The sequence below is a fragment of the Mizuhopecten yessoensis genome, unplaced genomic scaffold (assembly GCF_002113885.1).
Source record: "Mizuhopecten yessoensis strain PY_sf001 unplaced genomic scaffold, ASM211388v2 scaffold8537, whole genome shotgun sequence".
Lineage (NCBI taxonomy): Eukaryota > Metazoa > Mollusca > Bivalvia > Pectinida > Pectinidae > Mizuhopecten > Mizuhopecten yessoensis.
In genome coordinates this window covers 124,752-149,407 of record NW_018407597.1, presented here as the reverse complement: position 1 = coordinate 149,407, position 24,656 = coordinate 124,752, and the positions used below count along the sequence as shown (strand labels likewise).

Genomic DNA, 24,656 nt, shown 5'->3' with positions numbered 1-24,656 from the left:
TGTTGTAGAAATGCACAAATTATACTACCGGTAGTGTGTAGATATAATCTCACAGTCCCACCCTAATAAAGAATAATATGAATAAAAATATAATATAAATGTTTAATATGATATGTATATATTACCTCATCATATATACACTTATTAATGATATCAATTGAATGCATGACTTCAATGTAATTAAGTGTGTACATGTCATGTATATTATTTGGTGCTTATGTGTATTTAATATGATTTTTGGAATGTAATTATATGCGCATTATACTGTTTAAATCAGAGACGTATATGTAATATATACGTCTCTGTTTAAATGTAATCTTGAAATTGGAGGAAAGTGAAGAGAATAATAATCTTTTCCGTCCTGAGCATGCCAGTGGCAGCAGAATTAGAGTTTTGATGGGGGTATATTTTAGGTGTTTGATTGTTATCAACTTAGGGTCACCAGGGGCGGGTCCAGGTGAGGGCGTAATGGGCGTACGCCCCCCCCCCCTTTTCAAAAAAAAAAGGGGGGGGGGGGGCACTCGCTCCAAGTCAGGAACCGTTACATTAGTGCATTTCACAATTATTTTATGTTTTTCAGCAAAAAAAAGGTCACAATGCATCATATGAACCATATATATAGCTAGTGTTCGATTAACATGAAAAAACAAACTTTTAAAAAAAAGGAGATATTTTTCATAAATTATTATTTGAAATTGGAAACAAATTTCAAAATCAGTTTTGAAATGCTATGTTCAGATATTTAAATACAAGAAAAATAAATGAATAAAAAAGTGAGTGATCGGACGGGAAATTAATGTACGAAGATTTCGACTAGGAATAAAATAATAATTATGAAATAAAGTTTCTTCAGAAAATCTGTCAAACTTTTGTGAAATTAAAAATAACTACAACATGCTTGTGTAAATCATTACGTTGTTATGAACAGTGAAATATACAGGTCAAGTGATAGTTTCAGGCCTAGGTCTGCAGGCCTTCCTATTTAAAAAGGAGCGGGACACTGCGAAATAGAGCCGGGTCACATTAATCAGTACGCTGAACTATATTGCTAAGAAATTTATTGCTACATTTAAGCATCTATCTTATTTCGATATGTTGACATATGTAAATAGTATTATACATTGATTACTTTCAGAGATTTTAAAGCAATATGATGCAAATAAAAGACATAACTAAATATACCGGAAGTGCATATAACACTACGCGCCAACATGCAAGATGGCGGGAGAAATGCACGTTTGATTACAACCAAAATTAGAAGTTGCTGAAACAACAGATGCTTATTGGACTCTGAATTCCATTAACCTTTAATCAAAGATATATAGTGTAGAAACCATTGGGAACCCATTTTCCAGGTATAAATTATTGAATACTAAAGAAATTAAGTAATATTATCGCATTGTTTTCTTTCGTAGTCGCACAGCAAAAATGAGGGAAAACTATTTTCGGTTTGGGAGATTGCAGCAGATTGGTTGTCAAATGGTAAAACGGTAAAACACAAAGTTGTACCTCATTGCATGTGCATGGCATGATATTAAAGTAGCTGTCTGTAATTTCAGTACGTTACAGAGATATCGGACAATATTTGAAGGGCTATACCAACGTTTAACATGTCAAGCATAACATACCCTTCTCTAACATCGGTGTGTTAACATCTAACATTGTTGGTATAAGACACAATCATTCGTCTGGGTACCAATTACTGTTTATAAAAAGTAACAATTTTATTTCAGAAATTTATAATAAAATGAAGTTAAAAAAAGAAAAGTTTTAAGCAAAAGGGAAAAGGAAAGGCTCCCCTTCATTCTGTCAGTGTTATTGTATAAATAGCATGGTCTACGTTTGTGTACACAAAAAGATCATTTCATAATAAAATAAAAAGAGCAAGCTGAAGAAGTATTCCTTTTATCTACTTATATATTCAGTAGCAGGAAGTACAGTTAATATCACATCAAACACTTTAAATGCAGCTTTTCCTGGTATCACAAATGCAAAGAATATATACTTTAATTTCTTTTAGATCTATCGGGATGAGCAAATCTTCACCTCGACGTGACGCATTGCTTAGCATGAATAAATCTTCACCACGGAGAGAACATCTGTCAGTAGTGAAGAAAAGTTCTCCTCGGCGAGATGTCACACCTCCCATCCGATCCTCTCCTCGAAGGGAATTGTTGTCCAACACCAAACGAACATCACCCAAGAAAGACCAGATGATTACTTCGTATAGATCCTCGCCTAGGGCAGAGTCAAAAGTACCAAAGACGTCGGAAGGTAGAATGTCGAGGTCTGATGTCGGAGCATCACCAAAATCAGAGGTTAAAGCTTCTCCATTATCGTTTCAGTCATCTCTAATGAGTTCCACAAAGTCTTTGTTACCAAGCACACCTAAGTCTGTGACTCCTTCCCCATGCAGTTCGACATGTAGCTCTCCTGAGAGACCCAGTCCCAAGGCACCCAAGCCTGTGTCTAGGTAGGTCTGGGCCAACTATTGCCAAACTAATGTTGATATTTAAATTTATCGTTCTGTATCCTTTTTGATATTTCCTTATTAAATTAGATGAATGTTAAATGTGAATTTCCAGTAGCTCGATTCTCAACATTCCTGTGATGTGAAATACAGTTATTATTTCATTTATGAGAGCATTTGTATTTTAGTGCTATTGTTTAATCAAACAAAAAAATTAATGTCAGCTAAGATAAAAAAGTGAAAGAATTAAAGCTGACAGAATTAACCAAAAGTTTTGAATTTTCTGTTAAATAATTGTTAAATAAAGATGTACAGGTAACTTGTTTCTGGAAGGTAAAGTCTGCATTTATACCAGTTTTGATGATAAACTTTTGATTTAATACTTAAAGTAGATCATATTGAGATTTTTGAAGACCTAAGAAAATATGAATAGTAATGTTGTTAAAATGGGCTTCAATTAATATGTGTTTTTCTTTTACGAAACTAACTTTGAATACATGTCACTAGGACGGAGTTGGCGCTTAGCACGGTGCCTGCAACAGATAAGTCAAAGAAATCTACGTCCAACAAAGGAGCTAACAAATATGCAAAGCGTGGAAAATTCAACATCGGATCAGAAGTTCTGGCTAGGTGGAGTGACGGTCTTTTCTATCTTGGAAATGTATTGAAAGTGAGTGTTTCAAAACATATCTGCTGGCTGTAACAAGGGGTGTTTCAATGCACAATGGTTGCAATTTTAACGTTATGCATGCATTTGACCGTTGCACATCAAGTTCTCACAAATCATGATAACCTCTTCTCCCCTTTCCAATTAGACTCGCCCTCATTAGAGACTAGCTTTTATCGTTCCCTATGATCGACACCCTGATCAACGAACGAACTCTGCCCTGCAAGTAGATTTACCTGTGATCTACCTAGACCTAGTCTAACATTATCGTAGTGTACATGGGAGTTGATGACCTTACGAGAGCTACATTCAGTAAAAGAATTTGCAGTTTTGTTATTTTAAAAGTGATTGAAATGAAACTATAACAAAAGATAAAACAAGGCAAGGGTAGAGCCAACGCCGTGGTTTCAACCTAGCTTTACAATGATTATTAAAATCTGTTATTATAAGACCAGTATATCTACCAGCTGAATGAAACTCTGCACGACAATCTACACAATTTCTGCCATTGTTAATGATGTCATTTATACATATATATATATATGTAGAACAATCGGTCGACACTTCTAATAAACTACAAGAATAACTTATTGCTCCTTCGCCTGTTGTGATTGAATCTATTTTATGATATAACAAAAGATTTAGCATTTTTTTATTTGGTCATTATAATACACAGTTAAACACTATTATAATTTATGTTCATACATTTAACGTTTAGTTTATCGTAACTGATTATTGATCGATCATCGGTTGGTTATGATGAACCGTTGATCGATCATGAAATTTCTACCGATTCCCACCCCTAAATGCAGGTGCCTCCACCCCCCTGTAAGATGACCTATGGAATAGTCCTAAGTGCCTGTGTAATGTTTGTTTCATCTTGTGTTATGTTGTTAAATATATATGTAATAATTTTATTAATATATAATGTAATATTTATTTCTGAAGTTTTGATATATTTTAAATTTGTTGTCTCGTTTTGTATTCTTTATACGAAATTTTGATTTTGATAGGTTGAAGAGAAAGAAGGGAAATGTTTTGTACAATTCGAGGACAACTCTGAATACTGGGTGTTATACAAAGATCTTCAGAAAGGTAAGAATTTTCTGATCCACCGATGCATCTATATGTGATGTTGACCATTCTCCAGATAGTGCCACAGTGTGACATTTTCTGGAGCATGTGTCATATACTCCATCAAAAAATAAAGTTTAAACATGGAAATGGCATTTGGTTTTAGGTCTCTCCAAAATTCTTTTATTATTGATGTTAGCACGCTGAAGCATCTCCAGAGTTCCGAAAATCAGAGTTCTATTCACTCACTGTTACCCAGCTTTAAATATACGCACACATCCTAGCATAGCTTGGTATTTGTTAGTATAAGCTGTAACAGAAAAATGTCCGGATCAAAGTTCCTTAATAAGGGCACTTTATTACCCTCATCCTGCGCCCTTGTTTAGGCAAATACGGTATATGAAATAAACAAAGGCAATAATTCTTTAATATTAATTATTTACTTGACATGTTGCCCACAGGAGCCAAAGAAGGGGAGATAAACTGCTGCGTTTGTCAGAGTGATGTGTCAGAGGCCCCAAATGAAATTGTGCTATGTGACAATTGTGGTATTGGTAAGTTTGGTATATTGTGGTACAAGTAAGTTTGGTATATATACACATAATAAATATTACAATTTTGGAACATCAGCCAAATAAACCTACCACTAAGGCACTTGAAGGTTTTGTATAAAGCATAAAACATAACAATGAGATGCTACATAGATATCATTTAGGTTATGATATTTTTAGCAAGATTACCTCCCTTGAACTGTAATAATCTTCATAGAGACATTTTTTTATCAATATCTTTGAAAAACTTTCATGTATTTGTATATTTTCCCTTGATCCATACAAAGTAAAATGTTCTATTCAGATAGTGGGCAGTAAATTTGAGAATCTGAAGATAGTTTTGAATTAGGTGACACGTCTAAATTAAATTTAATACTGGCATTGAATTGATAAAAAGGAATCTTCAGGATTAAATCTATTTACGTGTAATACAAATTCTAGCGAATAAAGTATGTGTTGATAAAACATCATATAAGCAACTGCTGTGCAGGTGTGATTTATTCATGTTAATACAGTTAGTTTCCGATGAGGAATATTTGTTGGCTACTTATGTATTTGTCTTGCAGGGTACCACCAGGAATGTCATAACCCTACCATTGATGATGAGTATGTGATTGAGGAGGAGGTGGAATGGTGCTGCAGACTCTGTATATTTGCTGCCACAGTCAAGGTATTGAAATTTAAACTTTCAAATAATTTTGCTGATTAACAATTTCAGTTTATACTCATTTCTTACAGAGAAAAGGATACAATATTCCATAATTATACTTAATTTTGGTTCCAATAAAATTTCACCTCATTACCATATCTTGCAAGGCATCACACCCAAAAAGACATCTTTCTTATTTACTTCAGCTTTCCAAGTAACTTGCTGGTTTTAAGTTACAAATTTTCATTAATGAAAAATAAAATTTCAAGTCTGTCTATCCATGTTCACTTGTACTGTCTTAGTCCTAAAGACCTATTGTCTGTGGTGTGTTGATTATAAATCATAAGACTAGTAATATTCATTTACATGCAGTAGGAAGATCTATCATTTACTGGTAGGTATAATAGCAAGTTTTTACTGGTATTCTTTACAATAATTTCAGAAGATATTGAGCAAAAAAGGTATATGTTGTGATGACGCTTGCCTGACTATATTAATGCAGATTTATATCAGAATGGCTGCTAAATTTAAATAGCCCTTAATTCTGATAATAACATATAAAGGAAAAGGAACCTAGTTATGCTCCAGTAACATTTGTTAAACAGTCAGTAAGGGTATACATTTCAATTTCAGAAAGGAGGTGCCTTAAAGATTGGGGATGATGGTAAGTATCATTCAGCTATTATTTACCAGAGATGTTGAAACCAGGTTCAATTACGTTTTGACGGTGAATTATCTGAAATACACTGTATGTATAGAAATTATTGAATAAAAACTTTTTTACCTGAAAATTTCCATAGTAGATGGAATGTATGTTTTATAGAAATCAGACCTGATGGAATGTGTGTTGACTTGGCCTTGCATATGAAACTTCAAGGTTAAGTCTGTTGAGTTAATTGTGGTTGATACATTTTAACACTGCTTTTGTTTGTAGCAAAAGCCCTGCAGAAGATGAAACAGACATTTCCTTATGATGTAAGTATGGAGTCAACGCCGATGTAATCAGTTTCTTCTTTATTTCATTCATGGTGTCATTTAAGCAAGTGTCAGATTCTTATTTCGTTCATTCATGGATTGACGTCAATGAAAGCGGTGTCCGCTTCTTATTTCATTGTTTGTTGAATGTAGGTTATTTTATAACGTACAACATGTTCTGTTTGTGTTAGTTTAGTTATTCAAGAAATTTGTTATCTAAGAGCTAGAAGTAAAGCAATACATGTTTTGTTTTTTAACTGTAGTCTTTGTTTGCAGATGTCGTACATTGACCAATGTTGGTGCCCTAACGTTTGTTTAATGTGAGAATATCTTATACTGTTAATGTAAACTCGTAAAGTTTGAACCTAATCAATGATTGGAAAACGACTTTATAGGAATTTTAATGAAAATGTGCCATCTCAACATCTTTTTGTCAAATGAGAATTTTCTTTTGATTTTTTTACAGCTAAACAAATTGACCTGGGATGCCCAAAGAAAAACCAACGTGGAGCAGTGTTACTGTTACTGTGGGGGTCCGGGGGAGTGAGTACATACAGTATTCTTCAGTATTACTGTTACTGTGGGGGTCTGGGGGAGTGAGTACATACAGTATTCTTCAGTGTTACTGTTACTGTGGGGGTCCGGGGGAGTGAGTACATACAGTATTCTTCAGTGTTACCGTTACTGTGGGGGTCAGGGGGAGTGAGTACATACAGTATTCTCCAGTGTTACCGTTACTGTGGGGGTCCGGGAGAGTGAGTACATACAGTATTCTCAAGTGTTACCGTTACTGTGGGGGTCCGGGGGAGTGAGTACATACAGTATTCTTCAGTGTTACCGTTACTGTGGGGGTCAGGGGGAGTGAGTACATACAGTATTCTCCAGTGTTTCTGTTACTGTGGGGGTCTGGGGGAGTGAGTACATACAGTATTCTTCAGTGTTACCGTTACTGTGGGGGTCCGGGGGAGTGAGTACATACAATATTCTCCAGTGTTACTGTTACTGTGGGGGTCCAGGGGAGTGAGTATATACAGTATTCTCCAGTGTTACTGTTACTGTGGGGGTCGGGGGGAGTGAGTACATACAGTATGCTCCAGTGTTACTGTTACTGTGGGGGTCCAGGGGAGTGAGTATATACAGTATTCTCCAGTGTTACTGTTACTGTGGGGGTCGGGGGGAGTGAGTACATACAGTATTCTCCAGTGTTACTGTTACTGTGGGGGTCTGGGAGAGTGAGTACATACAGTATTCTCCAGTGTTACTGTTACTGTGGGGGTCCAGGGGAGAGAGTACATACAGTATTCTCCAGTGTTACTGTTACTGTGGGGGTCCAGGGGAGTGAGTATATACAGTATTCTCCAGTGTTACTGTTACTGTGGGGGTCGGGGGGAGTGAGTACATACAGTATGCTCCAGTGTTACTGTTACTGTGGGGGTCCGGGAGAGTGAGTAAATACAGTATTCTCCAGTGTTTCTGTTACTGTGGGGGTCTGGGGGAGTGAGTACATACAGTATTCTCCAGTGTTTCTGTTACTGTGGGGGTCTGGGGGAGTGAGTACATACAGTATTCTCCAGTGTTTCTGTTACTGTGGGGGTCCGGGGGAGTGAGTACATACAGTATTCTCCAGTGTTCACCAGTTTCCCTGTTCAGTGTTTTATGAAATTTTGGATGAATTGTGCTGAAAAGTAAGTTTTCAAATTTATAGATGTACCACTTTTAAAGTTGTATGTTACTTGTGTGAAATTGTCAATCCACAAACTTGTATCTAGAGTAAAAAAAGTGTAAAATGTATTAACACTTGACTACTTTACTTCAGCTGGTACCTAAAGATGCTACAGTGTTGTAGATGTAAGCAGTGGTTCCATGAAGGTATGTGGATATGTTAGTTTCATGATCTATGAGCTATATCAATATTATTAAAATGTTTCTTTGAAAAATTTGTTGGCATATACTTGTATTAAACCACTGCAGGATGATCATTTGTGATAATTTGTTGCTGAAAGATGAATGTTGCTATTCTATTTCGTAATTTGTAAAGAATAACTATAAAAGAAACTTCCATCCATTGAAACTATGTTTCAGACGGAGGTATTTCAATATTCAATTTCTTCTATATGTTAATGTACAATTTTATTTTCTGAAAAAATTATAAGCTTTGCTTGGCTGACTTCAATAGAAACAACAGACTAAACCATGGAATTACCAATCTATAATGAGCTGAAAGCTCCTTTTCCAAGTAATACATTTGATAAACGATCCATTAGGGAAATCAAAACAATCTGTTACTTGGTGAACAGTGTATTGCTGAAGAGTCATTTTGCCTATAACTTGGTGTAATACCTGTATGTTGCAGCCTGTATTCAGTGTCTAGAACATCCCCTGCTGAACGGAGACCGGTTTTACCTGTTTGTCTGTTCACACTGTAACAGCGGGCCAGAGTACATCAAGCGACTTGATCTTAAATGGTAGGTCTCATTGCTGTTGATCTCGAATGGTAGGTCTGATTTATGGTTCTCAAGAGTAGTGATCAACTATATACCTTATAAAATTACTTTGTGTAATTTTGGATTTGCCATAATATTTCTGGAAGAAATGCTTCCGTAGAATTTGGTAGGAAATGGAATCCTATTCTCTTTATAATCTGTAATTTTGTGGTACTCAAGGCAAACATTCAATTTATAGCAGTTGTTTCCATATTTTAATAACTTGCGACTTGTAGGGTGGACATAGCCCACCTGGTCCTGTTCAACCTCACACTCTCTGGCATCAAAAAGTTCTATGACTTTGATGTGGTTTTGGCCTACATGACCGCCAACTGGAACAAACTACAGCTCAGCAGCCAGGTAGAGTATGTTTACACAACATACAACCTTCCCAACAAATCAGTAGTTCATTGTATGTGATCACAGTCCATAAAAAATATCTGATGTTTTTGAGAAAATTCAGTCCATGGATGTCATCCGAATACAAAAAAAAAGAAAGACTTTGTGACGGTAATGATTTTAGGTATTTTCATTGCATAGTCTCACAATTTACGATTTTGAATTCAGTTGTCTTACAAAACTTTGGTGTTATGTAATTTCATGTTATTTCAATGTAATTGCAAAGTGGATGCCATGTTGACTCAGTTCAAGATTTTTCCTCATAATTCTGACTTGCATATCCAATCAAGGCTAGAAAAAAGAGTAGCCCAATAGTCTGAGACTAGTGAAATCTCCAGATGGACTAGTGGTTCTAAAATCCACTAGTACAATGGACAAGTCATAATTTGATATTACTTATCTTGTTGAATAATATTTGGTTTATAGAACTTGCACATGGACTAGTGAAGTTGGAAACTTCTAGCCCAACTGATCTTGACTAGTGGTTCTAGACCTGTAAATATAGCCTAGTGTGAAAAATGTTTCTGTTTAATACGACAAATAGCATGAACAAAATACAATACAATGTATCTCAATATGATAACAATCTTTAATTTGTAGCTTCAACATAAGATATAAAGCACAGGGATATACAAATTTTAAATTTAGAGTACTCGCCTGCAGACAGATCTTGAAAAGTTCTACTAGTCTGGCCTATTTTCATAGTAAACAATGAACATTTTACCATGCTCTGACATAGCTGCAGACGTCGAGCTAGTGGAGTTGTGCCCCCTGATTGCAGCAAATTTTATTGTATATTATACTTACAGATTGCTGAAACAACTGAAGAGGAGAGACAGAAGAAACTATATGATATATTGAGGGGTCATAAAACTAGGTTTGTAATGAACAGTTTTACAAGTAATGGTGTGAGCTGATTTTTCTGTTAATATAAATTAGGCATGGAGACATCCACTCATAGGAAATATATGCTTATTATGCATAATTCATGTTCTCCACTATGTAAAAATGAGAATGAAAGATTGAATGATTGGTTGGAAAGCATGAGATAGGAAATGAAAGAGAAGAATGAATGACATAAAAGGAAAAAATAGAAATGTAAAAATGAATCCTCACATTTGTGTTTAATTAGGCTTTGAAATAATACGAAATTTTTTCATCTTTTATCGATATTCAGCGATATTTATCATGAAAAAAAAACTTTATTGTATTTGTTTGTTGTATCCAATGTTGAAATTCTTGTGTAAAGTTGAGATATATCCATGTCAGAGCTGATTACAGTAATTGTTTGTATTCCGCTTGTTAAACATCACATGTATTCCGTTTTTGTGTTCACCGGAAAATCATGGCAAATGTTGTCTGCTTCACTTTGAAAGAGGAAAAACTTTTTTTATGCTTTGACACCAAATTCTTCTCATTTAATCATGGATTTATGGAAAGGAACATTTATTGGACCCTGCTGAACATTCAAATGTATGTAATATTCATATTGGACAGAAACTTGTTGACACTGTCTGCCATCTTGCTCTCCGTGTTGTCGTCTACACACGTGCATGTGTGCTTTGCATAATTGAGTCGACCAATCAAAACAACTTGTTCTAGAGCAGCGTGCACAAACTAATGTACTTTTGCTTGTGTTTGATATCCTACAATACTCCGATCGTATACACTTGGACTTTAATCGCTGTAAGTGTGCATCTTTTAAACTCTTATCATATATAACAAATACTGTATTGGTTCTCATAATAGGCCAGGTGTTTAATTAGAACACAACTACTAACCGATGAAGACCTGTCGGTCTCTGTTACTACAGGTGTAAATTTACTAAATTGACAGAATTTAACTCAAAGGTGCCTCAAATCATGTGGTTCCGAGTCATTTAGTCAACTTATTTTCACCCTCTTTGGCGTGACAACTTGGAATAAGCATTCTAACACCAAGGTTAAGAAAATGTTTATGACAAAATTATCTTAAAATTTTAGATTCACATTCAGCCGTGAAGTAAAGAAGAAACACACCTACTGGGGTCTGAGGATGAGGGCCCCGCCCCCAGGTCCCACAATCATACTCCCTGTTGATGGACAAATCAATGAAGAGGTCATGAACTCTCTGCAGGCCAAAGGTCACAAAACCAAGTGCTTTGTTCCTATTCAGTGGTTAGTATCCATGTAAATGAATTTGTTTACATGTGCTCTTCTGTTAATTTCTAACATGATGAGCTGGATACTAGATGTAATTCATGCTGTAGCTTGTTAAAATCTTTGTGTCAACTAATGGAATTGATGTTTTTGCCAAGAATAACTCAAAAATAGAACATATTATCTTGTAACAAAGTCTTACCAATCTGTGTGTAATATAAAAAAAAAAAGTTTTATTTGAGCTTACTTATTTAGTCATGTACCTAATTTACCAAAGATTAACATTAAGAAGTGATTTACTTTACATCATGTATAGAAATAATCAGATGGTGGGGTCATAAACTCATTCACAGGGTTGAGAAATCATTGGTGGCATGTTATAAAAAAATGTTCAGCTTATTCTGTGGACACTGGTAAAAGGGTCATGTCCGATTCTAAATTCCCCTGGAAATATATACAGTGATCAACCCTATATTATATGGACCTGCTTTAAGCATACTGGCTTTGCTCAATTTGTTGTGTGTCAGTTTTAAACAGAATATCCCAGTCACAGGACAGGACTTTCCAGTCTAAATGATTTAATGAAAATAGCTAACAAGTTTTGTTCCATTTTTAAATGTATAAGAATACCAATTGAGCAATGGCCTGATCTGTACGGTTTCTTTGCAGAACTATAAATCGAGCATGGATCAAAGATGAATGTAATCTGATCTATCCTAACTGTAGGAATAATAATAAACATATGTATGCAAAATACAAACTAGAAAGATGTAATTCTAGATTAAAACGTTTGATTTACTTTGATGAGATCTTAGAAGGTTAAGTAAAGTCAAAACAGTTGTGCATTTCAGGTTTTCCTTCCTGTTCCTCTTTTTATGCCCCCAGCCATTTTGTATTATTCCGTCCCATCCTGATTGAGTGTCATTGCAAAATCAACTTCAAGCCCAAAACAATCTCAGTTAATCCGTATTTTAGGGTTCCAAGGTCTGAGCCTAGGTTAAGTTACATTATATAGAAATGTTTAGACTTCACTTAGACTTGCTTTCCTACAGACCATATCAGTGTTTGGGAGAAAACCTGAAATGCTACCGACTTACCTTTGTCTGGCCCTATCATAAACAACATAGCAGTGCATTGTCTGTCATTAAACCCGCAGATTCATTAAATAATTTAACATGCGACTGGGATAAGCAGTGATAAATCTACATACGAGTCCCGAGTCCTGTACTCGTAGAATATTAATAAGACTCGTAGGATTTTAGAAATACTTAACTTTAACATTGCAGGACCTATTGTTTTATTATTAGTAATACAGTTGAAAAAAGACCCATGAAAATAACTTGTAGATTGATCACTGGATAAGTATAACTTTTCGTTAATTGAATGTGTGTGGTTTATTTGTAGCTCTCTAGGCCAGAAGACGGCTCTAGTGCTACCAAGGTATCCACTGTTCTAACCATGTTAACTGTTCACTCACACCTCCCATAGACTCTGTTGGCGCTAGGCTCCAATTCCCTTGAGCAATATTGAAAATCAACAATTAAGCTTTTATAGAAATTCTTCATTAATTCTTTTTTTGTTTTTAAGCATATAATAACCAGCTTAACATGACTTTAAGCCAGCGCAAACATGGTCAGAATTTGGTTTGTTGTTGAATTCTTTATTCTATTAATAAGACAGTTTGTGTTTGAGTTTATCCAGATAATATTTAATATGTTGCATTCCTACCATCCTTTCACCTTTTTTTTTCTTGGAAACCACAAGGGCATTGCGTGTTGTAACAGGAAATGTGTCTTATGCAGAACTTGTAAGATGGTTAAGTATCTTATGCAGAACTTGTAAGATGGTTAAGTATCTTATGCAGAACTTGTAAGATGGTTAAGTATCTTATGCAGAACTTGTAAGATGGTTAAGTATCTTATGCAGAACTTGTAAGATGGTTAAGTATCTTATGCAGAACTTGTAAGATGGTTAAGTATCTTATGCAGAACTTGTAAGATGGTTAAGTATCTTATGCAGAACTTGTAAGATGGTTAAGTATCTTATGCAGAACTTGTAAGATGGTTAAGTATCTTATGCAGAACTTGTAAGATGGTTAAGTATCTTATGCAGAACTTGTAAGATGGTTAAGTATCTTATGCAGAATTTGTAAGATGGTTAAGTTTCTTATGCAGAACTTGTAAGATGGTTAAGTATCTTAGGCAGAACTTGTAAGATGGTTAAGTATCTTATGCAGAACTTGTAAGATGGTTAAGTATCTTATGCAGAATTTGTAAGATGGTTAAGTATCTTATGCAGAACTTGTAAGGTGGTTAAGTATCTTAGGCAGAACTTGTAAGATGGTTAAGCTATCTCTTGCTGATGGAGATTTTTTGTTGAATAAGTGTAAATGATTAATTTCAATATTTGTTATAAGGGAAATGGATGGTATCAGAAAGGCTTTAAAGCACATTTCTGTATTTAACCTAGCTGAATTTTTCGTTTGAAATCTTGAGAAGTTGGTTCAGTGTGTTTTTGCCCTGGGCCAGAATAATAATCTGACCTTTAGGGGTTATGAAAGAATATTATACCTTATTTATCCAGCAATAATACAATGCCTGATAATAAGCATACCCATGTGAAACAGCTCAATGGAAATAAAAAAAAATGTCATTGTGATTTTTCAACTTGAAGGAGGTGAAAATTCCACAATATATATCCTGGAGAGAGAGTTCTGGAATTTATATTTGATACATATGCCAATGTAACCATTTTTGTTACCTGAATTAGTGTGAATGGAAGTATATGCATACAGAAATGGCAAAAACAAGGGTTGATTTTGTTTTTAATTTTGTTTTTCCCTTATTGAAGTTAGTGTTTTGTTGATTTGATTTTAGATGTACATGGTTTAATTTCTTTGGGGAAACCCAGCGTTTTAAAGTACTGTCTAGACACATTCATTGAAGATAAATATACCGTTACCTTCTCAGGGGTTTCAATATTTAACAGGAAGATTGTTGAATATAGCAGAGTTTTAAATCTTCTTACAGACTACTGCCTTAAATATGAAATTTCAAAGTTTATTAGAACTGCTGTAAAATCACTAGCCCTGGGTGTCAGACTAGTCAATTTGATACCCCTGCTGTTTAGAGCTTGCAAAAAATGTTATTAAGTGTGTAGTTACATAAATATCTTTGTGGGTGTAACAGATATGTACAAAAAAACACACTTATTCTACTGTTGCTTCATCTGCAGCTGTCCAGAAAATATTTTGCTTTGGATGCAGGGTATGGGGGTTTTCATTGGTCAGACTACAGGTTATATCTACACAGCACTTTTGTTTTCTTATAGAATGACAGATATCAGTTTCTCAAATTAAAAGAAATCTGTATCTCGCTTGCAAGAAATGTAATAATATATTTAGTATTTTATCTATCTTTATCCAAACAAGTTGTTTAATGTTGACCATTTGGTCAGTGTTTATTTTAATTAATTGTGTTAGTTGTCAGTACAATATCTTACTTGGAATTCCTGGTTTTAAGTACCTGTATGTAAAACAGAAAATACTGCTAAGTATACTTATCTGTGATTGAGAGAATGTGAGTGTCAGCGTTACAGTTTACATATGTTTATAATACAACAGCTTGCTTGTAGTTCTGGTTTCCACAGATTTATGTGTATTTGTGTTAAAATGTTATTATAATTACATCCCAGTACAGATTGGTGTTATGTTAACTGTTAGATGTCAATATGGCATAGAGAATTAATCTGTTGTACATAGAGTCCTTGACCTTTCAGCCATATTTCTCAAATTCAAGATTTTTATTAACATTCCCCCAACCAAAGTGTCGAGCAAGAGTTCAGGTGTATATGATACATTTATACAAACATTCATGATGAATATATTACTGTACATATTACAAAATAATAAGCAAACTTATACAGTACATATATACAGCTTATTGTCATTGCAGATTACATGTTTCCATTGGTCGTGTCTTTCAATCATTCATGTATTATTTATGTAAACACATCATTCTATAAAACCAGATTTTGGTATGTGATTGTTTTACCTGGTATAATTGTGTACCTAATTAAGCCATTGTCACACCTGTGGTATTGTTTTACCTGGACGACCAGGTGTGTAGGCTAGTATAATTACCCTTTGACACCTGATCATTACCTGTCTCAGGTGACAATTAGAATAAAACAACAACTACTCGTGTAATTAATGGTTGAGTCCAGTGTCACTTTTCCACTATGAAGGTTTGTGAGATTATCATTAGGTGTCTTGATCATCAGCTGAATAAGTTGGATTTTGAAGTGTAGCAAATCTTAATTGTGGCCTTTGATAAGATCTAACCATGGGTCGTCCAAGGGGTCGTCCAAGGAAAATACATTGGTAGGCAGTCATCGCTTTTCTTTATATGTAATACTGAAACTTACACAAATATTTCAATTCTTAACCCTTTCACCCCTATGTAACTTAAGTAAACTCTACTATGCAGTGATCTGGAAAAGTCCGTTATGATTTACAGAGTGGAAAGGGTTGATTAATAATTAGATATATATATTTCACACATAATAGATAATAGCTATAATGTACAACATTTATACAGTTTTTGTACAATTTACTAAATTGTTGCAAGTATAGCACAGGTATATGATAATCTTTCTAGAGTGACACAAGGATAGAATATATTTTGATATAAAGAGGCATAAATATCTACACTCTTAGAACTTGCATGCACATAGTTATTTGTGTGAACACAGCATAGATACCAAGAGCAGTTTTGAAATGGTATATTTTAATCTTCCAAGCATAGCATACAGAAGAAAGCTATGCTTTTTATTCCGATAAAAAAATCACTGGTCATTTATTTAGTATTCAAAATGAGTAATTTATTTTGGCAGCTCCTAATACGAATTATAGGTAATAGCAAAGAGGCATTTAAAATTGGTGAGGATGTGAAATGTTTAACATTTGTATACTAGTTTGTATATAGTGGGTCCAGCGAAACTACTTATGGCTGATAGAGGTCACAAAAACTGTCCCATACACCATATATATGTTTCTGAAGAAAAATATGATTGTAATGACTTAAATGCAAGCATTAACCTATTTTGTATTTAACAGTATTTAAAGTGTATGATTGTGCTATATTGGAAACTCCCATACAAAAACTGGAACATTATCAGTATTTGTTTTCTGGTATCTTTCCTATTATTTCATAATAATTCTGTTCATATTTGACATGGAGCAATAAAGAGAGAATACTTGGTAGCTTGAACTCATGATTTCAGTATTATATGACGATTGCGTAATGTTGCAGTAATTCACCAGTGCCCCTGCGATATAAGAAGAACAGTCATGAGATGGATGAATCGATTGCTTTCAAGTCTGATAAAGCTAGGAAAAAACTGATGAAAGCATTGGAGGTAAGTTGGATAGAAGTCCGGTATCTGTATGTCTGATGATCAAAATAATGTATGTGTCGGGTCATTTTGCCTTAAATCCTGGTCACCCCAGGTTGTTTCTCCCTAAATTACTTTTTGGGCAAAACTTTTTTTAGGTCTGTTTTGTAGTGTATGGCTTATAGGGTCGCATTTGAAGTTATTCTTAGACTTTCATAGTATTTTTTTCTTAACATAAATCAGGATGAAACAACTTTGGGCAACACGTAGTGAAAATTTAGGACGAAACAACGGATCCATGCATTTTTAATTTGCAAATTTATAATCATGTCAAAAGCATGAAAAAAAAATCTTTTTGCAAGTTAGATTTTTTAGGATAATTGCTTTTTTTAAAGTGTCTAACTTTCTTCAATGTTGGTAATACAGACAGGAAACAGTCTCAAAAACTGATAGGTTATAGTGCCATGTGTTTGCACAAAATGCCTTTGAGATTATGGGATGGTGCATTTCTCCTGAAACTACTTTTTCTTAAGAATTATCTCGGGATTGAGTGAACCTTGAGTCATGAAATTTATCTATACGTTTGTTTCCACGTAATAGCTTCCTTAAATGTTTTATATAAATAAACAATATCCTGATGTTGACTTTTCATAAACATCATTTGATCAACATGTTGGTTCCAGTGAGCTCTTTCTTCCTTATCATTAGGTGAACATGAAACAAGCTCGGCTACACACAATCTTTAAAATGAATGTTCAACATGGAGCAACATCCATAACTAAATAGCATCCTACTACATCAAGCTGATCAATTGATTCATAAAAGTGCAACTACTTCCGTAAACATCTTTGCGACTTCATTAAAATTGTTCCAACTTGTTATGGATGTTAGTATGTACTGTCAAAGATATATTGGCCTTTTTGTACAGCGAGCATTAAAAAGTTATTACCTGATCTGATATCCTAGCATCATTTTGATATACCATGTATTCATGTGTTAATTTCAGATAAATTCATTATCTAACTATTCATTTGTTAATAAAGAACACTTGATTTATTTTTCCTTCAGTTGATAAGGGCTTTAATTCTCTCCAACAGTGACAAGTCTTACACAAGGAGCATGTCACAATATAACGGTATATTGAAGTGCAGGACCTGTATCTTTTGTACCACAATACAGCAAAAAAAATTCCGATACACTTCTTTACACTTGTTTGTACAATGCTATATATATACATCATTTGTTGATATCGATAAAAAAGATTGTAGACATATTTAAAATGTTAATATTTTCTGCAGTTTCTGTTTCCTAAGATCTAATAGATCAGCTATGAAGTAGAATAATCAAATGAATCTCATAGTGTGTTTTGGTTACTTCACAACTCAATTTAGGAGTCCTGTTAATTTGTTGAACAGCTTTCACTACATGTACGTGTCATAATCTGCTCCAAACATCAACAAAAAAAGGCTGCAGCTATGAACTAGTATTGTACTGAGAGTGGGGGATACAAACAAAATTAATTTTAGAATTTAACAATTTTAATTATAACTCAAAACTAGTTTGTCTTATATTATAGTAATTTTATATATAATAAGCTTGATAGAATAGAATATGAATTCAAACAATTTGCAGGAGTTAAGGCATATAGCCAATAATTTCATACATATACCAAACTTAGAAGGGAGGTTTTAACAATTTGCTTTACATCAAATGTGACTTAAAGGTAGTTCTTATTTTACCCCTGCAACAAAGTCAGAGTTGTAGGAGGATGTGTACCAGTATCATATGTATTATACTGAAATCAATTTTAAGGAAACTCCCTTGATGCAATCATAACTCTCTGTAGTAGAACGCCTGTACTTGCACACTAGATCAGGTTATTTAATGGGAGTTATGCCCCTTCTCACAAAAACTCTCGGCCAAATCTTGTCCAGACGACTTCTTTAATTTTTCTCTTGATTCCACACTCTGAAGTTGTGCATTACTGCTTATCTATGCTGTACAGGGTTGCAGGGTTATATCCATTAGCCAAATTTGACTGTTTATATTTATGTACATAAGTATTAACATAATATAACTTTTAAGAATGTTTTTTCACATGATTGTATTTGATAATTGCATTAAATTGGCTTTATTTCATTATTCTTTATGAGGGTGTGGGAAGTATATGTTAGCTTGTGGTTTACAGTTTTCAGAATATTTCCTTTCTGATTATAACCTTAGAATCTTTAAGGTAGTTGATACATTGTAATTATAGGAAAACTAATATCACTGTACTTGTCAGAATCGACAACCTTATAAATTTGAATCTTTCAATCATTGATAATTCATAATTACTGTCAGCTGTACAGTATACAATGTCCATTGAGTAATGATATACAATTTTCTCTTGTCGCATGTATAAGAAGTATGATCTTAAGGATCCCTGTCCTGTTGTAGGCACAACATACGCTAGTGAATTCTGTGTATGCTTTTCCGTACCTACAGTAACCCCCCCCCCACCCCCTTCATTTAGTGAGATAGAGTCCTTGACCTACTGCTAATCAGGTAGCTCGTGGATCAGTTGGTTAGAGCAACCGTATTGTGATATTATGATAGGAGGTGTCTGGGGTTCAAATCCTGTTCTGGACCAGTTTCATTTTCACTGTGTGAACACTGCTGTTTATTAATACATTAAGTTACTAAACACTTGTTTTATCTTTGTCTCACACAGAATGGTGATGATGATATCTGCAGTGACAACCAAAACTATGATGGGTATGATGGATCTCTGCCCATCAAAGAAGATCAAAGGTTAGTGTCCAAGAATTCATCTTCATCCAGGAAAGGTAAATCCAGAAAGAAGCCATCCAGTACATTAGAAAACATTATACCAGCGCCTACAGACTTTGAAAGTTTCAACCATCCTTTCAAAACGGAAATTGAACAGAAACAGGAGTTTGCCAAACACCAGAGGAAGATGCAGATAATAAATTATCTGTACCAGAGCTATGACAGTGACTCTGCCTCCCAGAGCTCTTTGTGTTCAGGACTATCAGGTGACGACCCCACAAAAGCCATTCCCACACCCCCTCCTTCTGTCACCTCCTCCCTGTCCACAGAAACACTGTCATCATGCTCTAGAGAAACTCATCGCCAGAGAAGGGGAAAAAAACGAAAGGGCTGCGATGGGGAGCAGGAAGCTGTTGCACCGCGACGTAGTAAAAGGACTCGAGTTAGCATATCTGGACGTTACGACGAGGTACAGAATGTGATTGACACGCAGATGATTGAAAGTGTAAAATGTCACGTTGTTAATATGGAGCGTATCAAATCTAATATCAGCAGTTACTTCGGTGCCACTGACCGTCTGAAGAAGGGAGAGAAGTATGATGTGTTGGCTAAACGTGTGAAGCCTGGCGGGAAAGTACAATATTTGATTGCATGGGATGGAATTGTAGCATAGACATTTGACATTACTATTGTTTTTATATGTATCTTGTTTCTAACACAAGAGTTCGATGCTGTTGTTAATGTGGCCATAAGATTCTAGGTATTATTACTGTGTGTGCCTGTGTGTGCTATGTCTGTATGAATGTTTTGTTTTACCCCAGCGTTTGATGCTTGGAGCGTGGCCACAAGACATTTGGTGCGATGTATTACACAGGTGTGCGGGTGAATGATTATATTGATTGTAACACCGGGGTTCAATGCTGTTATGAGCATGGCTTTAAGACATTAGCTATCACAGTTGTGTGTGCGTTAGGGTATGTATGATTGTTGTTTCTGGCACCAGGGTTTGATAGTGTTATGAGCATGGCTTTAAGACATTAGCTATCATAGTTGTGTGTGCGTTAGGGTATGTATGATTGTTGTTTCTGGCACCAGGGTTTGATGGTGTTGTAAGTGTATCTAATAACACAATTAAAATAGTTAGGAAGAGATTTTTGACTTGTGATCAAAGAAGCAGGTATGAAAATGGTTGTTTACAAAAGACTGTATGTGTTCTGTTCCACAGGCACAACTAGAGAGCATCATAAAGAACGACTTCGGTAGATTTATGATGATAAAATATATAAGGATTAAAGATCTTAATGTGGCTAACAGATCAATGCAAATTATACTTAATTGAAAATTGAATTGAAGAATGAATGAAACCCATCTATCTCGTGTTCTGCAACATTTTGTTTTCAAAACCATGGATTTGGTAAAGAAGGACTACATAATAATTTATTCAGTGGATTTGAATTGAGAGAAATGAAGTTTCATATAACAGGAAACTAGATAAATAGGTATCGTGATAGTTAGAATGAGTGATGAAAGTTTTGAGTGATTTTTAGTTTCATAGATTACTATATAGTGTGAATGCTAAATAATGTAAGTGTACATTTCTATATATATATGTCTGTATTCATGTGATTTTATCGAACATGGACTTGAAAGATTTGTTTGATCATTACGAATGAAAGGACAGTGGTTGATAACGACTGAATTTGATATGTGCTATCAAGGATCAACGACAACTTGAGCTTCAGAAAAGCCTTAAATGTAATTATTTTTGTATTAATATATTTTTTGAAATTTCCGATAATTTTTCCGATGATTTTTAGCTGGGTGTTAATGATGTTACAATACTGAGCGCTTGTGCTGATATGTATGACTATGTGATTAAAAATTATGTTGGTGTTATGTTGCTATGAATATTTTTTTACGATATGGAACTTAGTAAGTACCGTGTTTTAGTGAAGATTAATGATGTATATCCTTTCACTGTGTTTTCTGTGAAAACTATAATTTTTTATACAGTGAAAATAATTGTGCCAGTCCGCAGAGGACAAAAAATGTCTGTTTTGTGGCAGATGAGACTCATTGTAATTGATTATGTTCATGCAAGATTGATTAGATCCTAGGTCAGGAGGTGTAAATAAAGAATACTTTCATAATCATAACTGTTTTTTTTAGAAGTATCTATCTGATATGTTTTAACTGTTTGGACCAAATGTAAGGTGAATTTATTGATTCATTGGTTTATTGGTTAGTTTTTATATTTCTTAAATTTGAATTTTATACTGCACTCTGTAGATTTGTGACGTTTCATGTATGATTTGGAGTGAAAGTGTCTGTAATTATGTTTGTAGGTAATCACTCTATCTACCGATGGTACCACAGTTCATTCAAAATCATTTCACATTAGTAAAGTAGTAGTGTCAGATATTAAAACATTTGTTATTTTGAAGAAAAAAAAATCATCAATTCATAAAAAAAAAAATTCATTAATTCATTTTTCAATTCATCATTCTTTTTTTTTCACAAATCATGAAGTCCAGTATGCATACTGTGTAAAATTTTGTGCAATTTTATATGATTATTGGGAAAATTGGCAGAAGGGTGAACATACTCGATTTGTAACAGGGTAAACACATCACTCTTTCACGACTATTCTCACTTAGTAAGGAATATGTAATTCCTTAAAAATTAAAATGTCAGAGAAAACTTTCCTGATATCCCTGCCATCCTGTCCTGCCATGGTTAAACCACCCTGATCCAATTTCATCTCTTGTGTCTTCATTTCTAAGCTGATTTCGATAAAACTTAAAAAGGTTGTATAAAAGAATACCTCAGGAGTCCATATTTTAATGCTCCAAAGTCAAGGTCAAGACCAGGGTCACACTGTTATCTCTGATTAGATTTTGATCAAATGGATTAAGGTCTTGCATCAGAATACCTTAAAAGAGTTCAGTGTAAGTTCCAAGGTCAAGGCAAAGGTCAAGTTTAAATACAAAAAAGGATGGTTACTGTGTTCAATCAGAATTTTAAGGGGAAAATGTAGTTTTTGACTTTGTTATTACCATTACGTGTAAACTTCATTTGTAAGTTATTGTTTTATGTTCACTATATACATAAGTTGTATACATTCACATCAAATATTAGCATAGAACAATAGGTATTAAAATGTTGACTATATATAAGACAGTTTGACAATCAACAGTTGTGCCTTGTAAAAGACTTTGTGTTTCTATATAACGGAGGTAAATGTGCAACTACCAACATTTAAAATTCACTAGACTTTTGTAACTGCCGCGGTGGCCAAATGGTTAAGGCATTGGACATTCTGCTACCACTAGCCCTCCACCACTGGGTCGCGGGTTCGAGAACTACGCGGGGCAGTCGCCAGGTGCTTGCCGTTGGTCTGTGTTTTTTCTCTGGGAACTCCGGCTTTCCTCCACCATCAAAACCTGGCACGTCCTTAAATGACCATAGCTGTTAATAGGACTTAAAACACAAACAACCAAACCAAACGTAGACTAGTAAATTAAAATAAGTCATCATTAAGGGAAGTATACTATAAAATTCCATGAAAGATTTCTTTGTGGTATTGAGTAGTGATGGGCTAATGGGGGTTATACATATATTTTTTAAATTTTCAATGCAAATATAGTGTAGTGATGAGCGACTCGCACAGATTGTTACGTTATACACATTTACAGTGATGAATCTATATATTAGGTCCTATTCTCAGGAGTTTTGTTGGGACTCGTAGAGTTTCTGGGAACACTAAAAATTAACATTGTGGGACCCGTTATTGTAAGCAATACAGTTAAAAAGGAGCCATGGAAATAATGTAGATTGATCACTGCATTTATCGCAACTTTGTTTTCAAGACAGTGGCCACATATCGGTAAAACACCTTGAGGATTGGCATATTTTGGGACCACGGTTTAATATATTATATTTATATACATTGCAAGTTATGTATTACCATGCACAAGGAGTAAGACATTTTGGTTTGTCCTGGTAATGTTTAAGATATTTGTTTCATGAATAAGAAGTTCATCTAGAAATTTTTGTGTCATGTTTTTGCAATGAACTCTTCTTGAATGATTCAGATATGAATTATTTTTAGTGGAAGGGAGATATTATAATAGGTGAAAGAGTTGATGTATGCAGAAAAGATTTAATATCAAAGTAATTCAATTATTATTAAACCATTATTTACTGCCAAAAAATACTTGTTTTGGAGGTCATCTAATTTTAGCACTTTTCATGATTAAAACCTAGAGCTAAATTGATAGCACTAGTTGCAGTAAATGGATATTGTTTCTATTAAATATATTTTGGTTGCACCAGTCTGTCAATGTGCTATAATCTGTTAATATTGATTATGTGCTAAAATTTGACTGCGCTAAAATAAGTATGTTTACAGTATACCGGGTACATGTACAAAATATGAAAGTTTGGTGTAGCTATTATCAAGGTCTGTCTGAAGCTAATATAGTTATTGTCATTGTGAGCTTCGGCTGGCTGTCCCTGACAATTGTGAGTGATACTTTGAGAATACAAATGTACCTGAATATGGTGTATTATCATCTCTGCAGTTGTCCACATGTTTTATTTGTTAAATTGTTCACTTTGTTTAGAGAACAGTTTCAAATTTGTCCCTGTAAATATTGCTCTATAACACAAAAAAATAGTCACTATATTTGCAAAAATAAAAATTATATGTTTTTTAATCAAATATTCTTGGCTGAGTTATTCTGTGATTGTGAGCCACCCTTAGTACCATTGAAGGGAACTTTGGGTTTGGATATGACCTGTCCGTATGTCTTGTGATCAGGGAGTGCCGCATACTGGAAGTGGACCTTGTGCTCCTTTCTTTACAGAGATAAGACTGTTGCTTTACTCCCATTTACTTCGTCTGAACATATCCCGTGTACTCATGTTATCCCCTACAAATGCATTTGTCTGAATGCCCAAGGTCAAGGTCTCATTGCTGTCAAAGGTCAAATTCATTGTCCGAGGAATAACTTTTGTTTCACTGATGATAACTGAAGCAAATTTTCTGATATATGTGGGATGGAAAGGTGGTGTGTCTCTAA

At 34.5% G+C, this 24,656-nt stretch overlaps 1 protein-coding gene across 3 annotated transcripts; it reads left to right on the top strand.

Moving 5' to 3' along the window:
* The first annotated feature begins 1,000 nt into the window (after positions 1–1,000).
* On the top strand, positions 1,001–24,287 carry LOC110456131 (metal-response element-binding transcription factor 2-like). 3 transcript variants are annotated; one of them, XM_021506696.1, is made up of 17 exons: positions 1,001–1,355; positions 2,021–2,473; positions 2,978–3,140; positions 4,151–4,232; positions 4,673–4,765; positions 5,329–5,432; positions 6,045–6,075; positions 6,346–6,386; positions 6,853–6,929; positions 8,203–8,255; positions 8,740–8,851; positions 9,106–9,229; positions 10,078–10,145; positions 11,251–11,424; positions 12,811–12,846; positions 16,719–16,824; positions 19,514–24,287. In XM_021506696.1, the coding sequence occupies exons 2-17, from the start codon at positions 2,031–2,033 to the stop codon at positions 20,243–20,245; spliced, it is 2,439 nt and encodes an 812-aa protein (XP_021362371.1). In that variant the 5' UTR covers positions 1,001–1,355; positions 2,021–2,030; the 3' UTR covers positions 20,246–24,287. The 3 variants fall into 3 exon arrangements, with proteins under 3 accessions (XP_021362371.1, XP_021362369.1, XP_021362370.1); XM_021506694.1 differs by lacking the exon at positions 1,001–1,355 and adding an exon at positions 1,367–1,490; XM_021506695.1 differs by lacking the exons at positions 1,001–1,355; positions 12,811–12,846 and adding an exon at positions 1,367–1,490.
* The last annotated feature ends 369 nt before the right edge of the window (positions 24,288–24,656 follow it).

Coding starts and splice junctions, on each gene's coding strand:
- LOC110456131 (XM_021506694.1), top strand. CDS start 1,429: ATGAGGGAAAACTATTTTCGGTTTGGGAGATTGCAGCAGATTGGTTGT. Junction 3,141..4,150: donor ATCTTGGAAATGTATTGAAA/GTGAGTGTTTCA, acceptor TGATTTTGATAG/GTTGAAGAGAAAGAAGGGAA. Junction 11,425..12,810: donor TGCTTTGTTCCTATTCAGTG/GTTAGTATCCAT, acceptor GTTTATTTGTAG/CTCTCTAGGCCAGAAGACGG.